Here is a 19,301-nt window from a genome sequence, read left to right on the forward strand (position 1 = left end):
CTAGTTCGGATCCCAAGAAAGATATCACTAGCTCCTTTGATAACCACTTGGAATTATATGGCAGGGCCTTACACCAAGTGGAAATTGTTCTTACTCCTACCCCTTCTACATCTTTTGTGTCTACATTAAGTACGATCGTCTCTGCTTTCCATGTGACTTATCATGTTCTTGAGTCTCCTTGGATCATTGACTCAAGCGCCTCCAACCACATAACCGGAAAACCAAATTTATTTGTCTTATAGTCTTCTTTTTGGTGGGGATATAGTGAGACTAGTAGATGGCTTTTTCTCTACCATTGCTGGTCAATGATCAATACCCCTTCCTCATGGTCTTTCACTTACCAATGTTTTACATGTTCCTTCCCTCCTATTAATTTGTTGTCCATCAGTAGTATAACCAAGTCTTTGAACCACAGTGTAACCTTTCTCCTCATTCTTGTGTTTTTCAAGATTTGACCTCAGGGAAGATGATTGGTAGAGGGAAGATTATGGTTTTTTCAAAATTCAATTCAGGTATCTGTTTACACCCCTACTTCATATGAATGTGCCAAAACAGTTTCAGATGGAGGCTATTTTTGCTACTGTCTATGTGATTAATTGTGAAGATTCTTAGTCCTAGGTTAGAGAAGAGAAAGTTTGAGAAGAAAGAATTGGTTGCAACTACTCTCCATCCCCTTGATTGTTATTTAAATGAGAACACTAGATAAATACAAGGATTAACAAATATGCCCCTGCTTAGGTGGCACCAAGATACAAACATAAAAACACAAGACATAATAAGCCTGGGTCCATTACACCCAACGATAAGAAACAAATACATAACAGAAATATAATGGACCTAAGCTTAACTGTTAAATCTCACAACACTCCCCCTCAATATGAGCAAAGATATCTATCATGCCTAGCTTGCATAAAAGATGCAAAAATCTTGATCTAGTAAGACCCTTGCTGAACACATCGGCTAGTTGTCTTGAAGAAGGCATGTAAGGGATACATAGTTCCCTAGAGGCAATTCTTTCTCTTACAAAGTGTTTATCAATTTCTATTTGCTTTATTCTATCATGTTGATCTAGATTATTTGCAATGTTAATTGCAGCCTGATTGTCACAATACAACTTTCGTCATCCTCATCCCCAACTCACTTAAGAGGATCTTGTGCCATAATTAAGCAACTCCATGAGCCATAGCCCTATACTCAGCTTCAACACTTGATCTAGCCACTACAGTTTGCTTCTTACTTCTCCAAGTGACTAGATTCCCACTTACAAAGGTGAAGTATTCTAATGTGAATCTCCTATCTCCATAGGAACCAGCTTAGTCAACATCAGTGTAAGCCTCCACATCAATTTTATCATGCTTCTTGTATAATAATCCCTTTCTAGGGCGGGTCTTTAGGTATCTCAGGATCCTTTCTACTACCTTCATATGCGAGACTCGGGGAGCATGTGACTAACAACATTAACTGAATATGCAATGTCAGGTTTGGTGAGGGATAGATAGAGTAGTTTTCCAACAAGTCTTTTGGTATCTCTCTGTATTAGGATATAACTCTCCATCACCTTCTTGTAGACCATGATTCTTCTCAATAGGAGTGTCTACAAGTCTTGCTCCTAGCTTTCCTGTCTCCTTTAATATGTGTAGAGAACACTGATGTGGGCCCTACTGCAGTGGTCCCCACTGTGTTCGTAGGACAGCATGTGTAGTTATTTGTTCCAGTTATAGTAGTGTCAGTTTGAGTTAGTTTGTTAATCCAGTTGTTATTTATTTCAGCTTTTATTTACTTTATTTATTATGTAAGTACTAAGGGCAGATGTGTCATTTCCATTATGTACCAAACATAACCTATAAATAATAAGAAAGTGGCGGCGGCAGATCTGTTAGAATCTGTCCCTCCTTTCAACCACTTGTGTTCTCCTGTTTCTCTTCTATTCTCTCTCCTTTCTTTCACTTTTCTTTTGTTTTGTAAACCTAAAACCTATTAGGATTCAAGACTGATTACAGTCTTGATATTCTACTTGGTATCAGAGCCAATCTATGGCTTCTCATGTGTGTCTAGTCCAGCCGACCACTTGAAGACTAGCTAGGGCTGGAAGCCTTGAAGAAGTATTCGGTGGCTGAATCTTGGAGATTACCAGGATAGGTTCGCAGCAGTTGAAGACTTGCCGCGGCTTGCAGAGAGTTGGTAATCAGGAAGAAGCAGCGAAGGTTAGGGTTCAGGTAACCCTAGAAGACAGTAAACCGAAGCACATAAGTTTTTTTTTTTTATTGAGTTTCAGGGACTGCAATCAGTTGAGATAGGTTGGACCTATCTAGAAGTAGGGGCCGAACTGTGTTCAAGTTTGTTTATAGGATTTGACTTGCCGAACTGTGTTTAAGTTTGTTTCTAGGGTTTGACTGATTACAATCTTGATCTTCTATTATATGTCTAGAATAGAATCCCTCATTGGATTTAGCAACTTCAACTCCTAGAAAATACCTTAAAGATCCCATATCTTTGATCTCAAATTCTGTGGCTAGGAAGCATTTCAACTTTTGAATTTCCCTTGGATCATTTCCAATGACCACCATATCATCAACATACACAATCGATGTTGTTAGCTTTTATCCATTTCTTTTGTAGAACAATGTGTGATCAGCATTGCTTTGTTAGTATCCAGCTACCTTCATTGCTTTGCATAATCTCTTAAACCAAGCCCTTGGGGATTGTTTAATTCCATATAGGGACCTCTTTAATCTGCACAATTTTCCTCCCATGTCATACCCTGGAGGAGGATCCATGTAAACTTCTTCTTCTAGGTCTCCATTCAAGAGGGCATTCTTGATATCTAATCGATGCAGTTCCCAAGAGAGATTATTTGATAGAAAGAGTAACACATGTATGGTATTTAACTTCGCAACTGGAGCAAAGGTCTCTTTATAGTCAACACCCTCCTTTTAGGTGAATCCTTTTGCAACTAGTCTAGCCTTGTACCTCTCAATAGAGCCATCAACATTACATTTAGTAGTGTAGACCCAATTGCACCCTACAGTGCTCTTTCTATTTGGTAGATCCACTAGCTCCCAAGTATTTGCCTTCAATAAAGCTCTCATTTCCTCATCCATAGCTTCCCTCCATTTGGGATTTCAAACAAGCTCAGAGTACCTGGAAGGAATGGGACAGAAGACAGCAAAAACAAAAGAGTGATAGCCAGGAGACAAAGGAGAGTAAGAAACAAATCTATATATAGAATGAAGGGTGCATGACCGAACAGGTTTTCTCAAGGCAACAGATAAATTAGAATCATAGCAAGTAGAATCAGTAGGAGGAACAATACCTTGATTGACATCAGTAGCACTAGCACCCAATTGGTTGTGGTGTTCAATTGGCATATCTCTCTTTCTCTTTCCGCAATAAAGAATTAGTTATTTCTCATCATTAAGACTAGGACCAATGGCTTTCATGCTAGGGGTAGTCTCAATTGGTGTTTCACCAACAAGGTTCTCCTTTGGAATAAGAGGACTCAATAGAAGGGGAAGCTTCGAAGAAAGTAGAAGAAGTGGCAGGAGCAAGGACAAAGGATTGCTCTCAGAGGAAGTCCCTTCCGCCCCACAAGTCTCCCCCTAAAGAGAATTCCGAGAGGGTTTGTTGGGTGAGTAGCCTAAAATCATACCACAAATAGCTCTAGGATCCAACTTAGTTTTGTTGGGATTCTTAACATGTGTAAAACAAATACAATCAAAGACTTTTGGAGGTAAATAAAACAAAGGTTGATTTGGACAAAGAATAAAGAAAGGGGTTTTCATACCTAATGTTTGCTGGATTACAACAGTCGAAGAAGAGGGAGAGGAAGAAGAAGAGAAGAAGATCTGAGAGAGGCGGCTTAAACTCTTCAGCTAGCCCAACAAGTTTATATAGATGATTATAAAATAATATTACATGAACGGACTAGAATGCCCCTGATTAGTGATGGGACACCTAGACAAATAAAACAATTAAAACACTAAACAGGTTTAGGCCCAATAACTAAGAACATAAGACACAAATAAGACCAACTTACACACTAATAACAGCCGAACCAACACTCCCCCTCAAGCTAAGCATGGATGTCAATCATGTTTAGCTTGCCAAGTAAGTCTGAGAACTTCATTGAAGCTAGTCCTTTAGTTAACACGTCTGCAATCTGCATCTCGGAAGGAGTATAAGGAATGCAGAGTTCTCCTGAGACAATTCTTTCTCTAACGAAGTGCCCGTCAATCTCAATGTGCTTCGTCCTATCATGTTACACTGGATTATTTGCAATGTTGATGCTAGCCTTGTTGTCACAGTACAGCCTGAGAGGACACTCGACCTTTACCCCGAGCTCACCAAGAACGGTTATAAGCCACAGCAGTTCTGCAACACCATGGGCCATAGCTCGATATTCAGCCTTTGCACTCGATCTGGCAACCACATTCTGCTTTTTACTTCGCCATGTAACCAGATTTTCTCCAACAAACGTGCAATACCCAGAAGTAGACTTCCTGTCCCCAATAGAGCCAGCCCAATCTGCATCAGTATACGCTTCAATTTCAATTTTGTTTTGTTTGTTGAACAGAATTCCTTTTCCTGGGTAAGACTTCAAGTACCTAAGAATTCTTTCCACTGCTCTCATATGAGGAATCTTTGGAGAGTGCATGAACTGGCTGACTACATGTACAACATAAGCAATATTCGGTCGAGTGAGAGACAGATATATCAGCTTGCCTACCAGTTTTTGGTATCTTTCTCTATCAAGGTCGTCCTCTTCAACTGATTCCTATAGACCATGGTTCTGCTCTATTGGAGTATCTACTAGTCTACACCCCATCATACCTGTCTCCCCTAGTAGGTCAAGGACATACTTCCGCTGACATATATAGATGCCCTCTTTTGATCTAGCAACTTCAATTCCAAGGAAGTATCTTAGATGGCCCAAGTCTTTGATCTCAAACTCAGAAGCCAAGAACTCCTTTAATCTTTTTATCTCTTCTAGATCATCCCTTGTAATCACCATATCATCCACATAGACGATTAACACCGTAATTCAGCTATTTTGTTTCCTTATGAACAAAGTATGATTTGCACCACTTTGAGTGTATCCCACTCTTTTCATGGCCCCACAAAGTCTCTCAAACCAAGCCTGAGGAGACTGCTTAAGGCCATATAATGCTTTCCTCAGTTTACATACTTTCCCATCAAATCCATAACCTGGTAGAGGATCCATAAATACTTCTTCACGTAGATCACCATTTTGAAAAACATTTTTTACATCCAACTGATGTAGTTCCCATGAGAAATTTGCAGCCAATGACAATAAGACCCGAATTGTGTTGAGCTTCACGACTGGAGCAAAGGTCTCTTTGTAGTCAATCCCTTCCTTTTGAGTAAACCCCTTTGCCACAAGTCTGGCCTTGAATCTTTCAATGGACCCATCCTCCCTATGCTTTACTGTGAACACCCACTTGCATCCTACAGTTCTCTTCCCTTCTATTAGATCCACTAATTCCCAAGTCTTTGTTTTCATTAGGGCTTTCATTTCCTCATTCATAGCCTCTTTCCATCTTGGATCAGACACTGCTTCTGAGTACCTAGTAGGAACATGCACTGAGGAGAGAACAGACACAAAGGAATAATAACGAGGAGATAAACATGAGTAAGAGACAAATTCAGCAATGGGGTGTCGGATAGTATAAGAGCGGGTAGACTTACGAAGAGCAATAGGGAGATCCAAATCAGAAGTATGAGTGATAGGATTACCTGAAGTTGCTAAGGCAAATTGATCTGAGTCCGATTGATTGCTGCCATGAGTTGGAGGGTCTTTTTTCCTTCTGTTGTAAATGATTCTTATATCTTTCTGTTGCTTACTGGTGTCTCCAGTTACATCTGCAGCATCAAGAGTGGTAGCAGGAGTAATGGGAGTCTCACTAAGTTCACCCGGGATGCTACAACTAGGAGGATCAGGAGGAGAGGATGGAAGGCCCGAGGCAGAGATGATTGACTCAAAATACCCTTAAATAGTTCAGGAAACAGCCCTTGCAATGATGAAAAAGGTAAATGACCTAGCCTAGCATGCCACAAGTGTAACCTAGCTATTGACTCTTCATTATTCTGACTACTGGTCGTAGATGATTGTAAGGCCGAACTTATGTCTGCATCAAAATAGTAGAGACCTCCACACTCATGACCGCTCCCAATCGTTCTCTTTGTCAATCTGTCCTGAAAGACACAATGAGTAGGAAAGAAAGTTACACTACAGTTTAAATTCTTGGTAAGCTTCGAAACAGATAAGAGATTGGAAGTAAGATTGGGAACATGTAGAACAGATTTAAGAGAGAGGTTCTTGCTTAGGTCAACTCCCCCTTTCTCCGAGATGGTGGAGAGGGAACCATCAACAACCCTCATCTTATCTTGGCCAGACATCAATTGGTAAGAAAAAAATAAAGAGGACATGTGTGTCATGTGGTCAGTGACACCAGCATCAATAATCCAAGAAGTAGAGTCAATAGAACTAGTTGTACTATAAACAGAGACAATACCTGATTTGGCACAAGAGGTGAAAGCAAGAGAATTAGTCCTTAGACGGGTTAAGGCCCAGCTAAGGACCTCTACCTCATCAGCAGTGAAACCCAATGATTCGGATGTGGGGAAATTAGCCGTTTGTCCCATGGGAGAAGATGCAACTGAAGATATGTTCTTCGAGCTATCACCACTGAAGATACGTTCTTCTAGGGCTTCCTGTCTTTCCTTAAAGCAACTTGTTTTAGATGAGGATAAAGAACCCAACAAGTCTCTTTTACATGCCTTTCACCACCACAATGGGAGCACTTAAGATGCCTCTTGTCTGAATGCTTGCTCTCCTTTTGGTTTGAAGAAATTAGGGCTGAATGTTCAACAGGCTCTTTGGATGGTTGTGTTTGAGTGTCAACTTGCATCTCTTTCCTCCTAACCTCTTCATTCCTTACTAGATAATAGACATGATGTAAATCTGGAAGTTCATTCCTTCCCAAAATTTGAGACCTTATGCTCTCAAACGTTGGGTCTAAGCCAGCCAAGAACTTAAAGGCTCTACCCTCCTCAATTTGTTTATAATGCCTCTCCTTGTCTTTTACATTCTCCCAATCAAGAATAAGATGGTGATCGAGTTCTTCCCATAATCCTTCTAGGGTTGCAAAATATGTTGCAACTGTCATGTCTCCTTGTCTCAATGCAGCAATGTCTTGGTTCAGCCTATAAATTCTGGCATTGTTCTTTCTCTGTCCATAAGTTTTAGAGACTTTCTCCCAAATTTTAGCAGCAGTCGGAAAGTGTTGAACAGTCCTGGCCACTCTTGAAGTCATCGAAGCAAGCAGCCAGGACATAACAGTAGCATTTTCCCTACACCATACTGCATACTCCGCACTACCCACTGCAGGTTCCTTCTTCTGTCCATCTAGATAACCCGTAAGATCCTGGGAAGTAATGAAGAGCATGGCTGAAACAAACCATTCTCCGAAATTATATTCATCTAACAGTACACTGGTGATCTGCAAACTGTGCAGATTTGGATTTTCTAGATTAGGAGACCTCCCACCAGGTCTATTATCCCTAGAAGACACTTCCCCCGATATCGAAGACATCTCCTTCCTCTTACAGTGATCACAATTGAAAAACTCAGTGCAAAGAGCACAATTTCAGACTTACCGAAGCTGTTGCAGGCCTGAAAACCCCTTGTAAGAGAACTGAAACCAAGAACACTCCACTTCTGTACAGTGCAGAACTCTTCTGGACTGGACTGGACTTTGATATCTGCTGTAGTAGACTGTGACCAACTGTACGAACCAAACTAGGACTGTCGAAGTCAGCCCTTCCACCTAGATCTGTTCCACACAGATCTCTCTTAGCAGCCGAATGGCTACTACCTGCTGTAAATTGTGTAATAGGGCATCGATTTCTGGAACAAACTCCCCTTGGGCCCTACAACCAAGGGAAACCCTAGATACAGACCTTGCTGTGCTCTACGGTTAGCCCTAGGGTTTCTTCACAGCGACCAAGACAAGAGAGAAAGGAAAAGAAAGAAAAAAAAGAGGGCCAAAAGGTGGCAGCTGTAATCAGACAAACGAACCTTGCTCTGATACCATGTTTGCGGGATTACAGCAGTCGAAGAAGAGGGAGAGGAAGAAGAAGAGAAGAAGATCTGAGAGAGGCGGCTTAAACTCTTCAGCCGGCCCAACAAGTTTATATAGATGATTATAAAATAATGTTACATGAATGGACTAGAATGCCCCTTATTAGTGATGGGACACCTAGACAAATAAAACAATTAAAACACTAAACAGGTTTGGGCCCAATAACTAAGAACATAAGACACAAATAAGACCAACTTAAACACTAATAACAGCCGAACCAACACCCAATACCCTAGAAGGCATTCTATTGATTAAGTAGGATGTTATGAGCACTGCATGAGACCAAAAACTCTTTGGAACCTTGTTATAAAATAATAAAGCACAAGTGGTTTCCATTAAATGACTATTCTTTCTCTCATCAACTTCTATTGTGGAGTGTAAGAACAAAAGGACTGATGTATAGTCCCTGACTCCCTTCATCTTCAAAGAATACCATTTAGGGAATTCTTGAAATATTCAGCAGCATTGTCTAACTGTAACTATTTCACCTTCTTCCCAAGCTGAGTTTCAATCATCTTGCAAAATATCATGGTGATTCTAGGTACTTCCTCTCGCTTTTTCATCAACCTCCTATTTACTAATGTTGTTAATTCATTCTTCCCAATAAAAGATATTTTCTAAAAGGTATTTAAAATTATAAAACCATTTTATTTATAGGGATAAAGAATTTAAGACCATGACATGGAGTTGTTTGAGTTTGCCTTAAGGGGCTTGGTTGGGGTCAAGGGGAAAACCCCCCAGCTCAGCCACCAAGCTTCAAAAAAAAAAAAAAAACAAAACCATTTGTCCCACGTTGGTAGTATGGGATGCTAATGTGAGATATCCCACGGTAGTATGGGATACTGTTGTGTGGTATATATGTGCTTGGGTTCCCTCCCTCTAACAACTAGCTTTTAGGGGTGAGTTCTCCTAAGGCACGTATCAGAGCATGCCTGAGGTGAGGTTCAAGGCACACCAAGCACATGCCTAGGTGCACCGGGCGTGCATCTTTTCACTTGTTTTAACTCACTGTATTTATTATGGTCATTTCCTTTTGGCCAAAATTATTTCCTAAGAATGACGACCACATAACTTCCTTTACTCATCTCTTTAGATTTGCAATTATAAAATTTTAAAAATAAAGGGAAAAAAGTAATACTTAAAATTTTTCCGTGATTTAGGGGAGCAATGGTAATCGCTACACCATATGCCAGTGGATTCGATCACTTCCTCATTGCAGATGAAGTACAATTCAAATTTGACAGGTGCCTTCGGTTTTTACAAGAGATTGTGAGTACCTGATATGATGTGCAGGAAATTTCTTGATTTTTCATGATTTTCCAAACTAAAATTTCTTGTATCTATAGGTAAATGATCTCCCTACTTTTGGCATTGGCCATTCTTTAGGATCTGTCATCCACCTTCTGATTGGTATTATTATTTTTTTTACAATTTTGTAATTATAGTTTTTTTATGATGTTGTGGTTTGGTTTTCTTCTTTTTGGCTGCCTTGGTGACATAATGGTTTCTTTTGCAACACTTCATGCCACAGGGTCAAGATATGCCATCCAACGAAATGGGAATGTATTAATGTCCTTTAACAATAAGGTAGTCTCACATTCTTTTGGCTATTAGAAGTTAAAATGTTATCTATTGATTTATTTCTATGAAAAGATGAGTTATATAGACAACTAGCTAATTTTTCATTCGTGTATCAAGAACATACTTCTAGAGGTTGCACTTGGACCTGCATCATTTTCCTACAACCACTTTATTGGCTTCTACATGCAACAACTAAGTTCCCCATATAGTCAACTTGAGTCACAAATATTTACTTTTATTCAGATGAGGCTCGCGGTATTCACTTAATAGTATTCAAGGGGATTTGGCAACATGCAAGTAAATCCAGAAAAAAGAGTCTTGACAGTGTAGCCGGCCAGAGATAGGTGAAAGAGGAGAGAAGAGAAGAGAAGAGAGGAGAAAAGAGAGGGTTTGCAATGCAACAGTACTGGCGGCGCCAGTGTTTATTTAATATATATAGGGCGACAGAAATAACAAGGGAAAAGACCCTTGTGCCTCTGAGTACAATAACAGACATAACAGAAATAAAAAATGAAATAAAAAACACTTTAATTAGACAAACAGGCCCTAACAACTGCAACTAAGTTATTCTTACATTATTCCAACACTCCCCCTCAAGTTGGAGCATAGATGTCAATCATGCCCAACTTGTCACACAAATCTTTGTGCCGCACATAATGAAGACCTTTGGTGAAGATATCTGCAAGTTGCTCTTCCGAGTTGACATATGGTGTGCACACTTCTCCACTTTCAAGTTTCTCTCTAATAAAATGCTTGTCCACTTCAATGTGTTTCGTCCTATCATGCAGGACTGGATTAGCAACAATATTGATGGCTGCTTTATTGTCACAGTAGAGTGAAGTAGGATTGTTTACTGCAAAACCCAGTTCACCTAACTGATTTCTTATCCACATGATTTCCGCAACCCCATGAGCCATCGCTCTATACTCTGCTTCAGCACTGGATCTAGCCACCACACTTTGTTTTTTGCTTCTCCATGTGACAAGGTTTCCTCCTACAAAGGCACAATAACCACTGGTGGACTTTCGATCATTGACTGCTCCTGCCCAATCTGCATCAGTATATACTTCCACTTTTAAGTGACTGTGTTTCTGGAACAACAAACCAGCTCGAGGAAACTTCTTGAGATATCTCAAGATCCTCTCTGCAGCCTCAAAGTGAGTTGTCATCGGGCTGTGCATGAATTGACTAAGGACACCCACTGCATAGGCAATATCAGGCCTGGTCATAGACAAATACAGAAGTCTCCCCACGAGTCTCTGGAACATCTTTACATCTTTCAAAAACTCTCCCTAACTGTCTCCCAGATGGTGATTAGGTTCAATAGGTGAATCAGATGGTTTTACCCCCAACTAGCCTGTATCTTCTAGTAGATCTAGTACATACTTCCGTTGGGAAATAAAGCTGCCCTTGTGAGAGCGGCCAACTTCAATTCCAAGGAAGTATCGTAAGGGGCCTAGATCCTTCACCTCAAATTTAGTGGCTAAGAATTTTTTTAGTCTTTGGATTTCAGCCTCCCAATCTCCTATGATCACTATGTCATCCACATACACAATAAGAGCTGCAATTTTACCTTCACCTCTTTTTACAAACAAGGTATGATCTGACTGGCATTGTTTGAATCCCATTTGTTGGACTGCTACATTGAACTTACTAAACCAATTCCGAGGTGATTGTTTCAATCCATATAGGGACTTTTCAACCTGCACACCTTTTGTTCACTGCCTCTGGCACAGAACCCTTGGGGTTGAGTCATGTACACCTCCTCTTCCAAGTCACCATTCAAGAAGGCATTCTTGATGTCCAATTGGTGAAGATCCCAGTCAAGATTTGCTGCCAAGGAAAGGAGAATCCGGATGGAGTTCATCTTCGCTACAGGGGCAAAAGTCTCTGCATAGTCCACTCTATATACCTATGTGAAGCCTCTTGCTACCAGTCTAGCCTTGTACCTTTCAACAGTTCCATCAGCTTTGTGTTTCACTGTGAACACCCACTTGCACCCCACTGGTTCCTTCCCCTCAGGAAGATCTACCAACTCCCACGTACCATTTTTATGTAAGGCATCAATTTCTTCCTACATTGCATCTATCCATTCAGGTTTTGACAAAGCTTCTGCCACGGTCTTAGGGATGGGAACACTATCCACAAAGGAGAGGAAGGCACGGTACGAGGGTGAAACATGCTCATAGGACACAAAGTTAGAGATAGGATGATTAGTGGTACAAGATCTAACACCCTTCCTCTTAGCAATAGGAATATTAAGATCATCGGGGACATGTGAATCAACATTTAAAGGAGCAATGGGAGCAAGTGTACCTGGCTGATGAAACGAATCTGCCTCGGGTGAATCCGATGATATTGGTTGCATAGTGTCCGGCTCCACGGCTCTTGAACTCTACTGGCTCTTATGACGACGATGGAAAGCCCAGAACGGAGGAGGATCGGGTAAAGGAGGTAGTTGAATCTGAGTCGTCGCCTGTTTCTCCTCAACCCTACTCTCCCCCTGAGGAGAAACCGAGAAGAACGGTTGACTCTCAAAGAATGAGACATCAATGGAAACATAGTACTTGCGGGCAATGGGATCATAGCAACGATACCCCTTTTGAGATGAGGGGTAACCAAGAAAAACACAAAGAATAGCCCAAGGGTCAAGTTTACCACGAGTAGGTGATAGGTTGTGGACAAAACAACAACACCCAAAAACACGTATCGGAATGGTGGACAGCGGGGCTGTAGGGAACAGGAGCTGATGTGGGGCCTTATACTCTAGTAGCCGAGAGGGCATGCGATTGATGATATATGTCGCACACAATACTGCATCCATCCAGAACTGTTTTGGCACATTCATATGAATCAGCAAGCCACGAGCAACTTTGAGTAGATGACGATTTTTTCATTCAGCCACACCATTTTGTTGGGGTGTCCTGGCACAAGAGTTTCGCTGAAGTGACCCACTCAAAGCAAAGAACTTCGTGAGATCACTATGGAAATATTCCTTTGCATTGTCCGACTAGAAAATATGAATTTCCGTTTGGAACTGAGTGAACACCATGCGTTGGAAATCTTTCACAATTTTTGGCGCTTCATCTCGAGATCGCATAGGATAAACCCAAGTGTATCGAGAATAATCATCAATCAAAGTAACAAAATACTTATAGTCAGCCGCAGTAGGTAGAGTAACAGGGCCCCAAACATCAGAATAAACAATATGAAATGGAAATTCAGATATTTTATTTCTTAAAGGTAAAGAGCTTATACAATGCTTACTCAACTGACAAGTTTGACACTGTAACTGACTCACTGACAAGGACTCAAACAACTTTGGGAACATAACTTTTAACGACTCAAAAGAAAGATGACCTAAACGATTATGCCATAAATAGGCCTGACTCTCACTCGACGAACTTGTGGACTCAGTCGCCACTAGACCAACATTATTCTCCAACACGTAGAGACCATCCACCATGCTTCCTCTACCAATCATCTCCCCCGAGGTCAAATCCTGAAACACACATGAAGACGGAAAAAAGGTGACTGAGCAGTTCAAAGAGTGAGTAATACTACTAATGGACAACAAATTAATAGGTAATTTCGGAACATGCAGGACATTTGGAAGAGTAAGGCCAAGTGGGATAGATATGGTGCCTCGGCCAGCTATGGTAGAAAAAGAACCATCAGCCAGTCTTACCTTATCTCTCCCAGAGAGAAGGTTATAAGTCTGGAACAAATTTGACTTACCGGTCATGTGATTTGAGGCTCCGGAGTCAATAATCCAAGGTGAATCAGTAGTATGAGATGACACATGGAAGGCTGTGGCATTACCTGATGTAGAGGCAAATGAGGTAGAAGGAGTAGGCCCAGAATCCACCTGGCGGAGAGTCCTACCATACAATTCCAAATGTTCACGGAAGGAATTGATAATATCTTCCTTAGGGTCAGAACCGGGATGTCTCTCCTGAGTTACGGAAGGACTAGTCTCTGTCGATGCCAGATTAGCTGAGTTATACCTTCTTTGATTCTGCTGGCTTGGTTTCTTGCCCTGATCCGGTGCTGACTTCTTACCCAAATCCTGCGCCCATTTAGGTTTTCCATGGAGATCCCAACATGTATATTTAGTGTGTCGTGTCTTCTGGCAGTGAGTGCACCAAAGCTTGCTTTTATCTTCTGTTTTTTTCTGAGTGTCACCCCTTTTAAAACCACCTCCGATATTTGTATCTGAATTTCCCCGAACCGCTAGGGCAACTGACTCCCCTTCTACACCATTCATCACATTTCTTTTGCTTTCTTCTGACTGCACCAAGGCATACACCTCCTGGACTGATGGCAAGTCTTTACTACCCAAGATCTGTACCCTGATGGACTCATATGACTGATTCAGCCCTAGGAGAAAGGCAAACATGCGTTGCTGTGATACAAGTGACTTATAGGCTTTTGCATCTTCATCACACTTCCAATTCACATTCTGATAGTGATCAAGTTCTTTCCATATTGATGTCAAATCATAATAGTACATCGAGAGACTCCTCTCCCCCTGCTTGCAAGTAGAAGATTCAGCTTGTAGTTGATATATCTTGGCATAGTGTCTCTGTTCTGAATAAGTGGACTTCGCTTGTTCCCATATCTCACAAGCAGTTTCAGCCCACATGAAGGTCTTCCTTACTTGTGGCAGCATTGAAACCAAGAGCCAAGACATCACCATACTGTTCTCTTGGTCCCACCTATCATGCTCAGCACTTCCATACTTCGGTTCCTTTACTCTCCCATTGATGTATCCTATTCGCCCCCTAGCAGTGATGTAGAGTTTTATCCCCCTAGACCACTCAAGGTAATTCAGACCATCAAAGGGAATGACAGCCATGGGAAAGCTCATATCCATTCCCCCACTCACTCCATTGTGGCTCCCTGAGATTTCTGAAGTAGCAGAATTCTCAGTCAACATGGTCAAGCAGTTACTCAGTCCCACACATCGGATTTAGGACCCCTCCTTACTCCACAAAGCAATGCTCCACTCAGTTCACACCCACACACTAGGGTTTACCAACCAGATTGTGCACAAACCGTACCAAATTCTGGACAAAACTGAGGTAATATTCGGCAGTTTCAGACCTACCTATCAGAATTCTAGAATGGCTAACAGCCACTAATCAGCAGGAGAGATCCTTCTTGCTTATAGTCAACTCAAACCATTGAGAAGACAGGTCAGCATTGACCTACAGTTGTCTTAACACATCAACAGGATCACACGATCCAAGACAACTAGGGTTACACAGGTTCGATAGCATTCAGCCGCCCCAGATTCATAGGGTTTTCACTCGGCCCATGATCAAGGAGAGTAAAGAGGAGAAAAATAGAGGGAGAACTGTACCAGTCGTAGCTATTCTGTAGTCCAGAATCAGATTTCCTTTCTACTAGTCTATTCGATCTATTCTTGACAGTAGGGTTGATCGGTCTGCTCTCTTTTAATCAGTATTCCTGCTCTGATACCATCTTGACAGTGTAGCCGGCCAGAGATAGGTGAAAGAGGAGAGAAGAGAAGAGAAGAGAAGAGAAGAGAGGAGAAAAGAGAGGGTTTGCAATGCAACAGTACTGGCGGCACCAGTGTTTATTTAATATATATAGGGCGACAGAAATAACAAGGGAAAAGACCCTTGTGCCCTTGAGTACAATAACAGACATAACAGGAATAAAAAACGAAATAAAAAAACACTTTAATTAGACAAACAGGCCCTAACAACTGCAACTAAGTTATTCTAACATTATTCCAACAAAGAGTACTGAATTTCGCCCCAATATAGAAATTTTGGTTGAGGATCCACAAGAAGAAAGAAAAATAGGGAAAGGATGCTGGTTCCTCTAACCCTAGCCTTCCCATTGGGGTCTCATCAACCCAATTGTAATTTGCAAGATGGAGTTTCACCATTATTAAGGTGGTATCTGACAAATCTAGATTATCTAAAAAGCCAAAAAGTTTTGAGAACAGTTTTGAAATCTGATCTGTGAAAATTGTTTTTCTTCTTTATGGTATTTTTGAATTGTTTTACCATTGAATATTATATATTTTCTACTTCACATGTTTAACATTATTCATTTTATTCTTTAACTAAAAGCAATAAAAAATTAAAATTATTAAATGGTATACAGATTCTGATTGGAATGGATCCATCTTTGATAAGAATCAGAAGAAAAACAGTCCTTAGGAATGGGGGACTGTTTAGAATAGATGCAGAAATAAAAAAGGAACAGCAGAAAATGCTTCTTCTATGGAGTAGAAGGTGAAGAAGAAGATGGCGGCAATAATAACCTTACTCTCTTCTCCTACACCTTAACACTATTTTATTAAGTTAAACTTAAATAATTACAAGGAGGCCCTTAGTTGGGCAAGAAATTAAAAGAACATAACATAGAAAGGATGGGCCCAGAATAAGGCCCATTACAGAAAGGAATATAAAAGGTAAGAAAGAATAAACAACCTATGGGCCATTCGGCCCATCCTCTCTACACTCCCCCTCAAGCTAAGCATAGATGTCAATCATGCCAAACTTGCCAGTATCATGCTGAAGTTTTGCCTTGGGAATGCCCTTGGTGAGAAAATCTGCTAGCTATCCTTCAGAGGTGATGAAAGGAAGACATACTTCACCCGAAGAGACTCCTTCTCGAATAAAGTGTCTATCGACTTCAATATGCTTAGTTCTATCATGTTGCACTGGGTTGTGAGCAATGTTGATGGCGGCCTGATTATCACAGTATAACATCATCGGCTTGTCATGCTCAACCTCCAGTTCCTCCATCAATGATTTTAGCAACAATAGTTCAGAAACTCCATGTTCCATGGCTCTGTATTCTTCTTCTACTGAAGATCAAGCAACAACCGATTGTTTCTTGCTTCTCCAAGAAACAATATTACCTGTCATCAAGCTGCAATACCCAAAAGTAGATATTCTGTCATCAATGTTTCCAGCCTAGTCAGCGTCAGTATAGGCTTCAAGTTTCATATGACCATGCTTGGCAAACAGAATTCCCTTTTTTGGGGAGCCCTTCAAATAACACAAGATTCGCTCTGTTGCTGCCATATGAGTGTCTCGGGCAGCATGCATGAATTGGATGATGCAACTGACAGCATAAGCAATGTCTGGCCGAGTCATGCATAGGTACAAAAGTTTTTCAAGAAGTCTTTGGAATCTTTGGAATACTCCTTTGTCTTCTAACAATGTTCCATCTGAAGCAGAGAGTTTGTTACTCATATCAATAGGAGTAGAAACTGGTCTAGCACCCATCTTCCCTATTTCAGAGAGCAAGTCAATAACATACTTCCTTTGGGAGATAAGAATCCCATCCTTGAATCTTATGCCAAGGAAGTATCTCAATTCCCCCAAATCTTTAACCTCAAATACTGTATGGAGAAAATATTTGAGATCATGAATTTCTGAAACATCATTACCAGTCACAACAATATCATCTACATACACAATGAGGCATACTGCCAGAGGTCCACTCCTCTTCACAAAAAGAGTATGATCAGACTGTGTCTGTACATAGCCAAAGTTAACAAGGGCAGTTCTAAATTTCTCAAACCATGCTCTAGGGGATTGTTTTAGTCCATAAAGAGATTTCTTCAGCCTGCATACCTTTCCTTTCATATCTATTCCATACATCCCTAGGGGAAGAGACATATAAACCTCCTCATGTAATTCACCATTCAGAAATGCATTCTTTACATCCAATTGATAAAGGGGCCACCCAGAGTGAACAGCTAGAGATAGAAGAACCCTCACAGATGTCATCTTGGCAACAGGTGCAAAGGTCTCCAGATAATCAATCCCATATGTCTGTGTATAGCCTTTGCAACCAGCCTGGCCTTGTACCTCTCAATGGTGTCATTAGCCTGATATTTGATGGTAAAGACCCACTTGCAACCAACTGGATCCTTCCCTTCAGGCAAATCAACCACTTCCCAAGTGTCATTCTTGTGTAGGGCATCAATTTTGGATCTCATAGCATCCCTCCATTCTGGAATATTAAGAGCTTCTGACACAGACCTGGGAATAGGGTTAGAGGCAACAAAAGAAAGATAGGCAAAGTATGAAGGAGAAATCAGACTATAAGGAAGGTGTTTGAAATGCAATGTGCAGTACACTTCCGTTTTCCTTTCCTAACAGCAATGGGAATATCAAGATCAGGGAAAGATGGCCCCAAGGGGGCTGAAACAATACCTGTTGTCTCATCTGTAACTGGAAGTGCATGAGGCTCATGAGTTGTAGGGGAAACAACCTACTCATTTCTGGATCTTTTCCTTTGATACACCTTGGGATTGAAGATAGGACGAGGAGGTAAAGGGGGAAGAACATTGGGACAGGGAGAATGGAATGATTGATCCTCCCTTGATTCATTTGAAGGAGAAATAAACTCATCAAAAGACTCAACTGAGACAGGAAGAGGAAGAGCAAACACCTGTGGCACATCCTCCCCCTTTGGACAATGTCCTTTCAGGGAGGAACCATAAAAGGGAGAAAACTTATCAAAGGTGAAATCCATTAAGACATACCGAGTGCCAGTCTTCGGATCAAAACAACAGTAACCCTTTTGTGTGGGGGAATAACCAAGGAAGATACACTTGTAGGCTTTTGATTCAAATTTATGGCATTGGACACTTGGAATATGTACATAACAGGTGCAGCCAAAGATACGAAGAGGAATAGGAAAAAGGTCATTGTCCGGATGAAGGAGATTGAAGTGTGACTTAAACCCTAAAACCCTAGATGGCATACGGTTTATAAGGTAGGTAGCAGTGAGAACAGCATCACCCCAAAACCTTGTAGGAACATGTGAGGCAAACAAAATACTTCTTGCGACTTCAATAATATGCCTTTTTTTTCTTTCAGCAACTCCATTATGTTCTGGGGTTCTAACACAGGAACTTTGATGGATAACCCCCATGTCAGAGAGATAGTAGGATAAGTTCTTCTCAAAAGTATTCTTTTGCATTGTCGGATCTGAAAATTTTAATCCTGGTATCAAACTGGGTTAGAACAAATTCATGGAACTGTCTCACGAGTCTTGGAACTTCATCACGGGATTTCATCAAGAATATCCAAGTGAACCGTGAAAAATCATCAATAAACAGGAAAAAATACTTGTAGCCACCCATAGAGGGTAAGTGGTAAGGCCCGCACACATCAGAGTGCACAATATTAAAAGGAAAAGAAGATATTTTATTACTCAAAGGATAATTGTTTCTACAATGCTTTGACAACTCACAAGATTCACAATGAAGACTGGACAAACTAATTCCCTTAAACCGTTCAGGGAATAAATAACTCAAAGCAGAAAAGGAAAGATGACCCAAACGAAAATGACATAACATAATTCGACTAATAGACTCTGAAGAAACAGACCCAAAAGCAACATTCCCAAGTTGATCAGGGCATTGTCCCGGAGTATCAAGCAGGTATATTCCATTCGCCTCATGGCCACTCCCAATCACCTTCTGAGACTCCAGATCCAAAAAAACACATTAGGATGGAAAGAAGGTTACACAACTGTTTAATGACTTAGTTAAAC

The 19,301-nt window shown here is 40.9% G+C and overlaps 1 protein-coding gene across 2 annotated transcripts in view; it reads left to right on the forward strand.

Annotated features, from left to right (window-relative positions):
- The window catches only part of LOC148853284 (Gut esterase (DUF1350)), a 106,721-nt gene that overhangs the window by 51,569 nt on the left and 35,851 nt on the right, over positions 1-19,301 (forward strand). For both annotated transcript variants that reach the window (XM_088983801.1, XM_088983802.1), the window contains exons 4-6: positions 9,323-9,431; positions 9,509-9,572; positions 9,694-9,749. In XM_088983801.1, the coding sequence (XP_088839927.1) occupies positions 9,323-9,431; positions 9,509-9,572; positions 9,694-9,749 (229 nt within the window). The remainder of the gene's footprint in view (positions 1-9,322; positions 9,432-9,508; positions 9,573-9,693; positions 9,750-19,301) is intronic.

This window comes from Nelumbo lutea, chromosome 4, assembly GCF_056320005.1.
Source record: "Nelumbo lutea isolate HS-2025 chromosome 4, American lotus-T2T, whole genome shotgun sequence".
NCBI lineage: Eukaryota > Viridiplantae > Streptophyta > Magnoliopsida > Proteales > Nelumbonaceae > Nelumbo > Nelumbo lutea.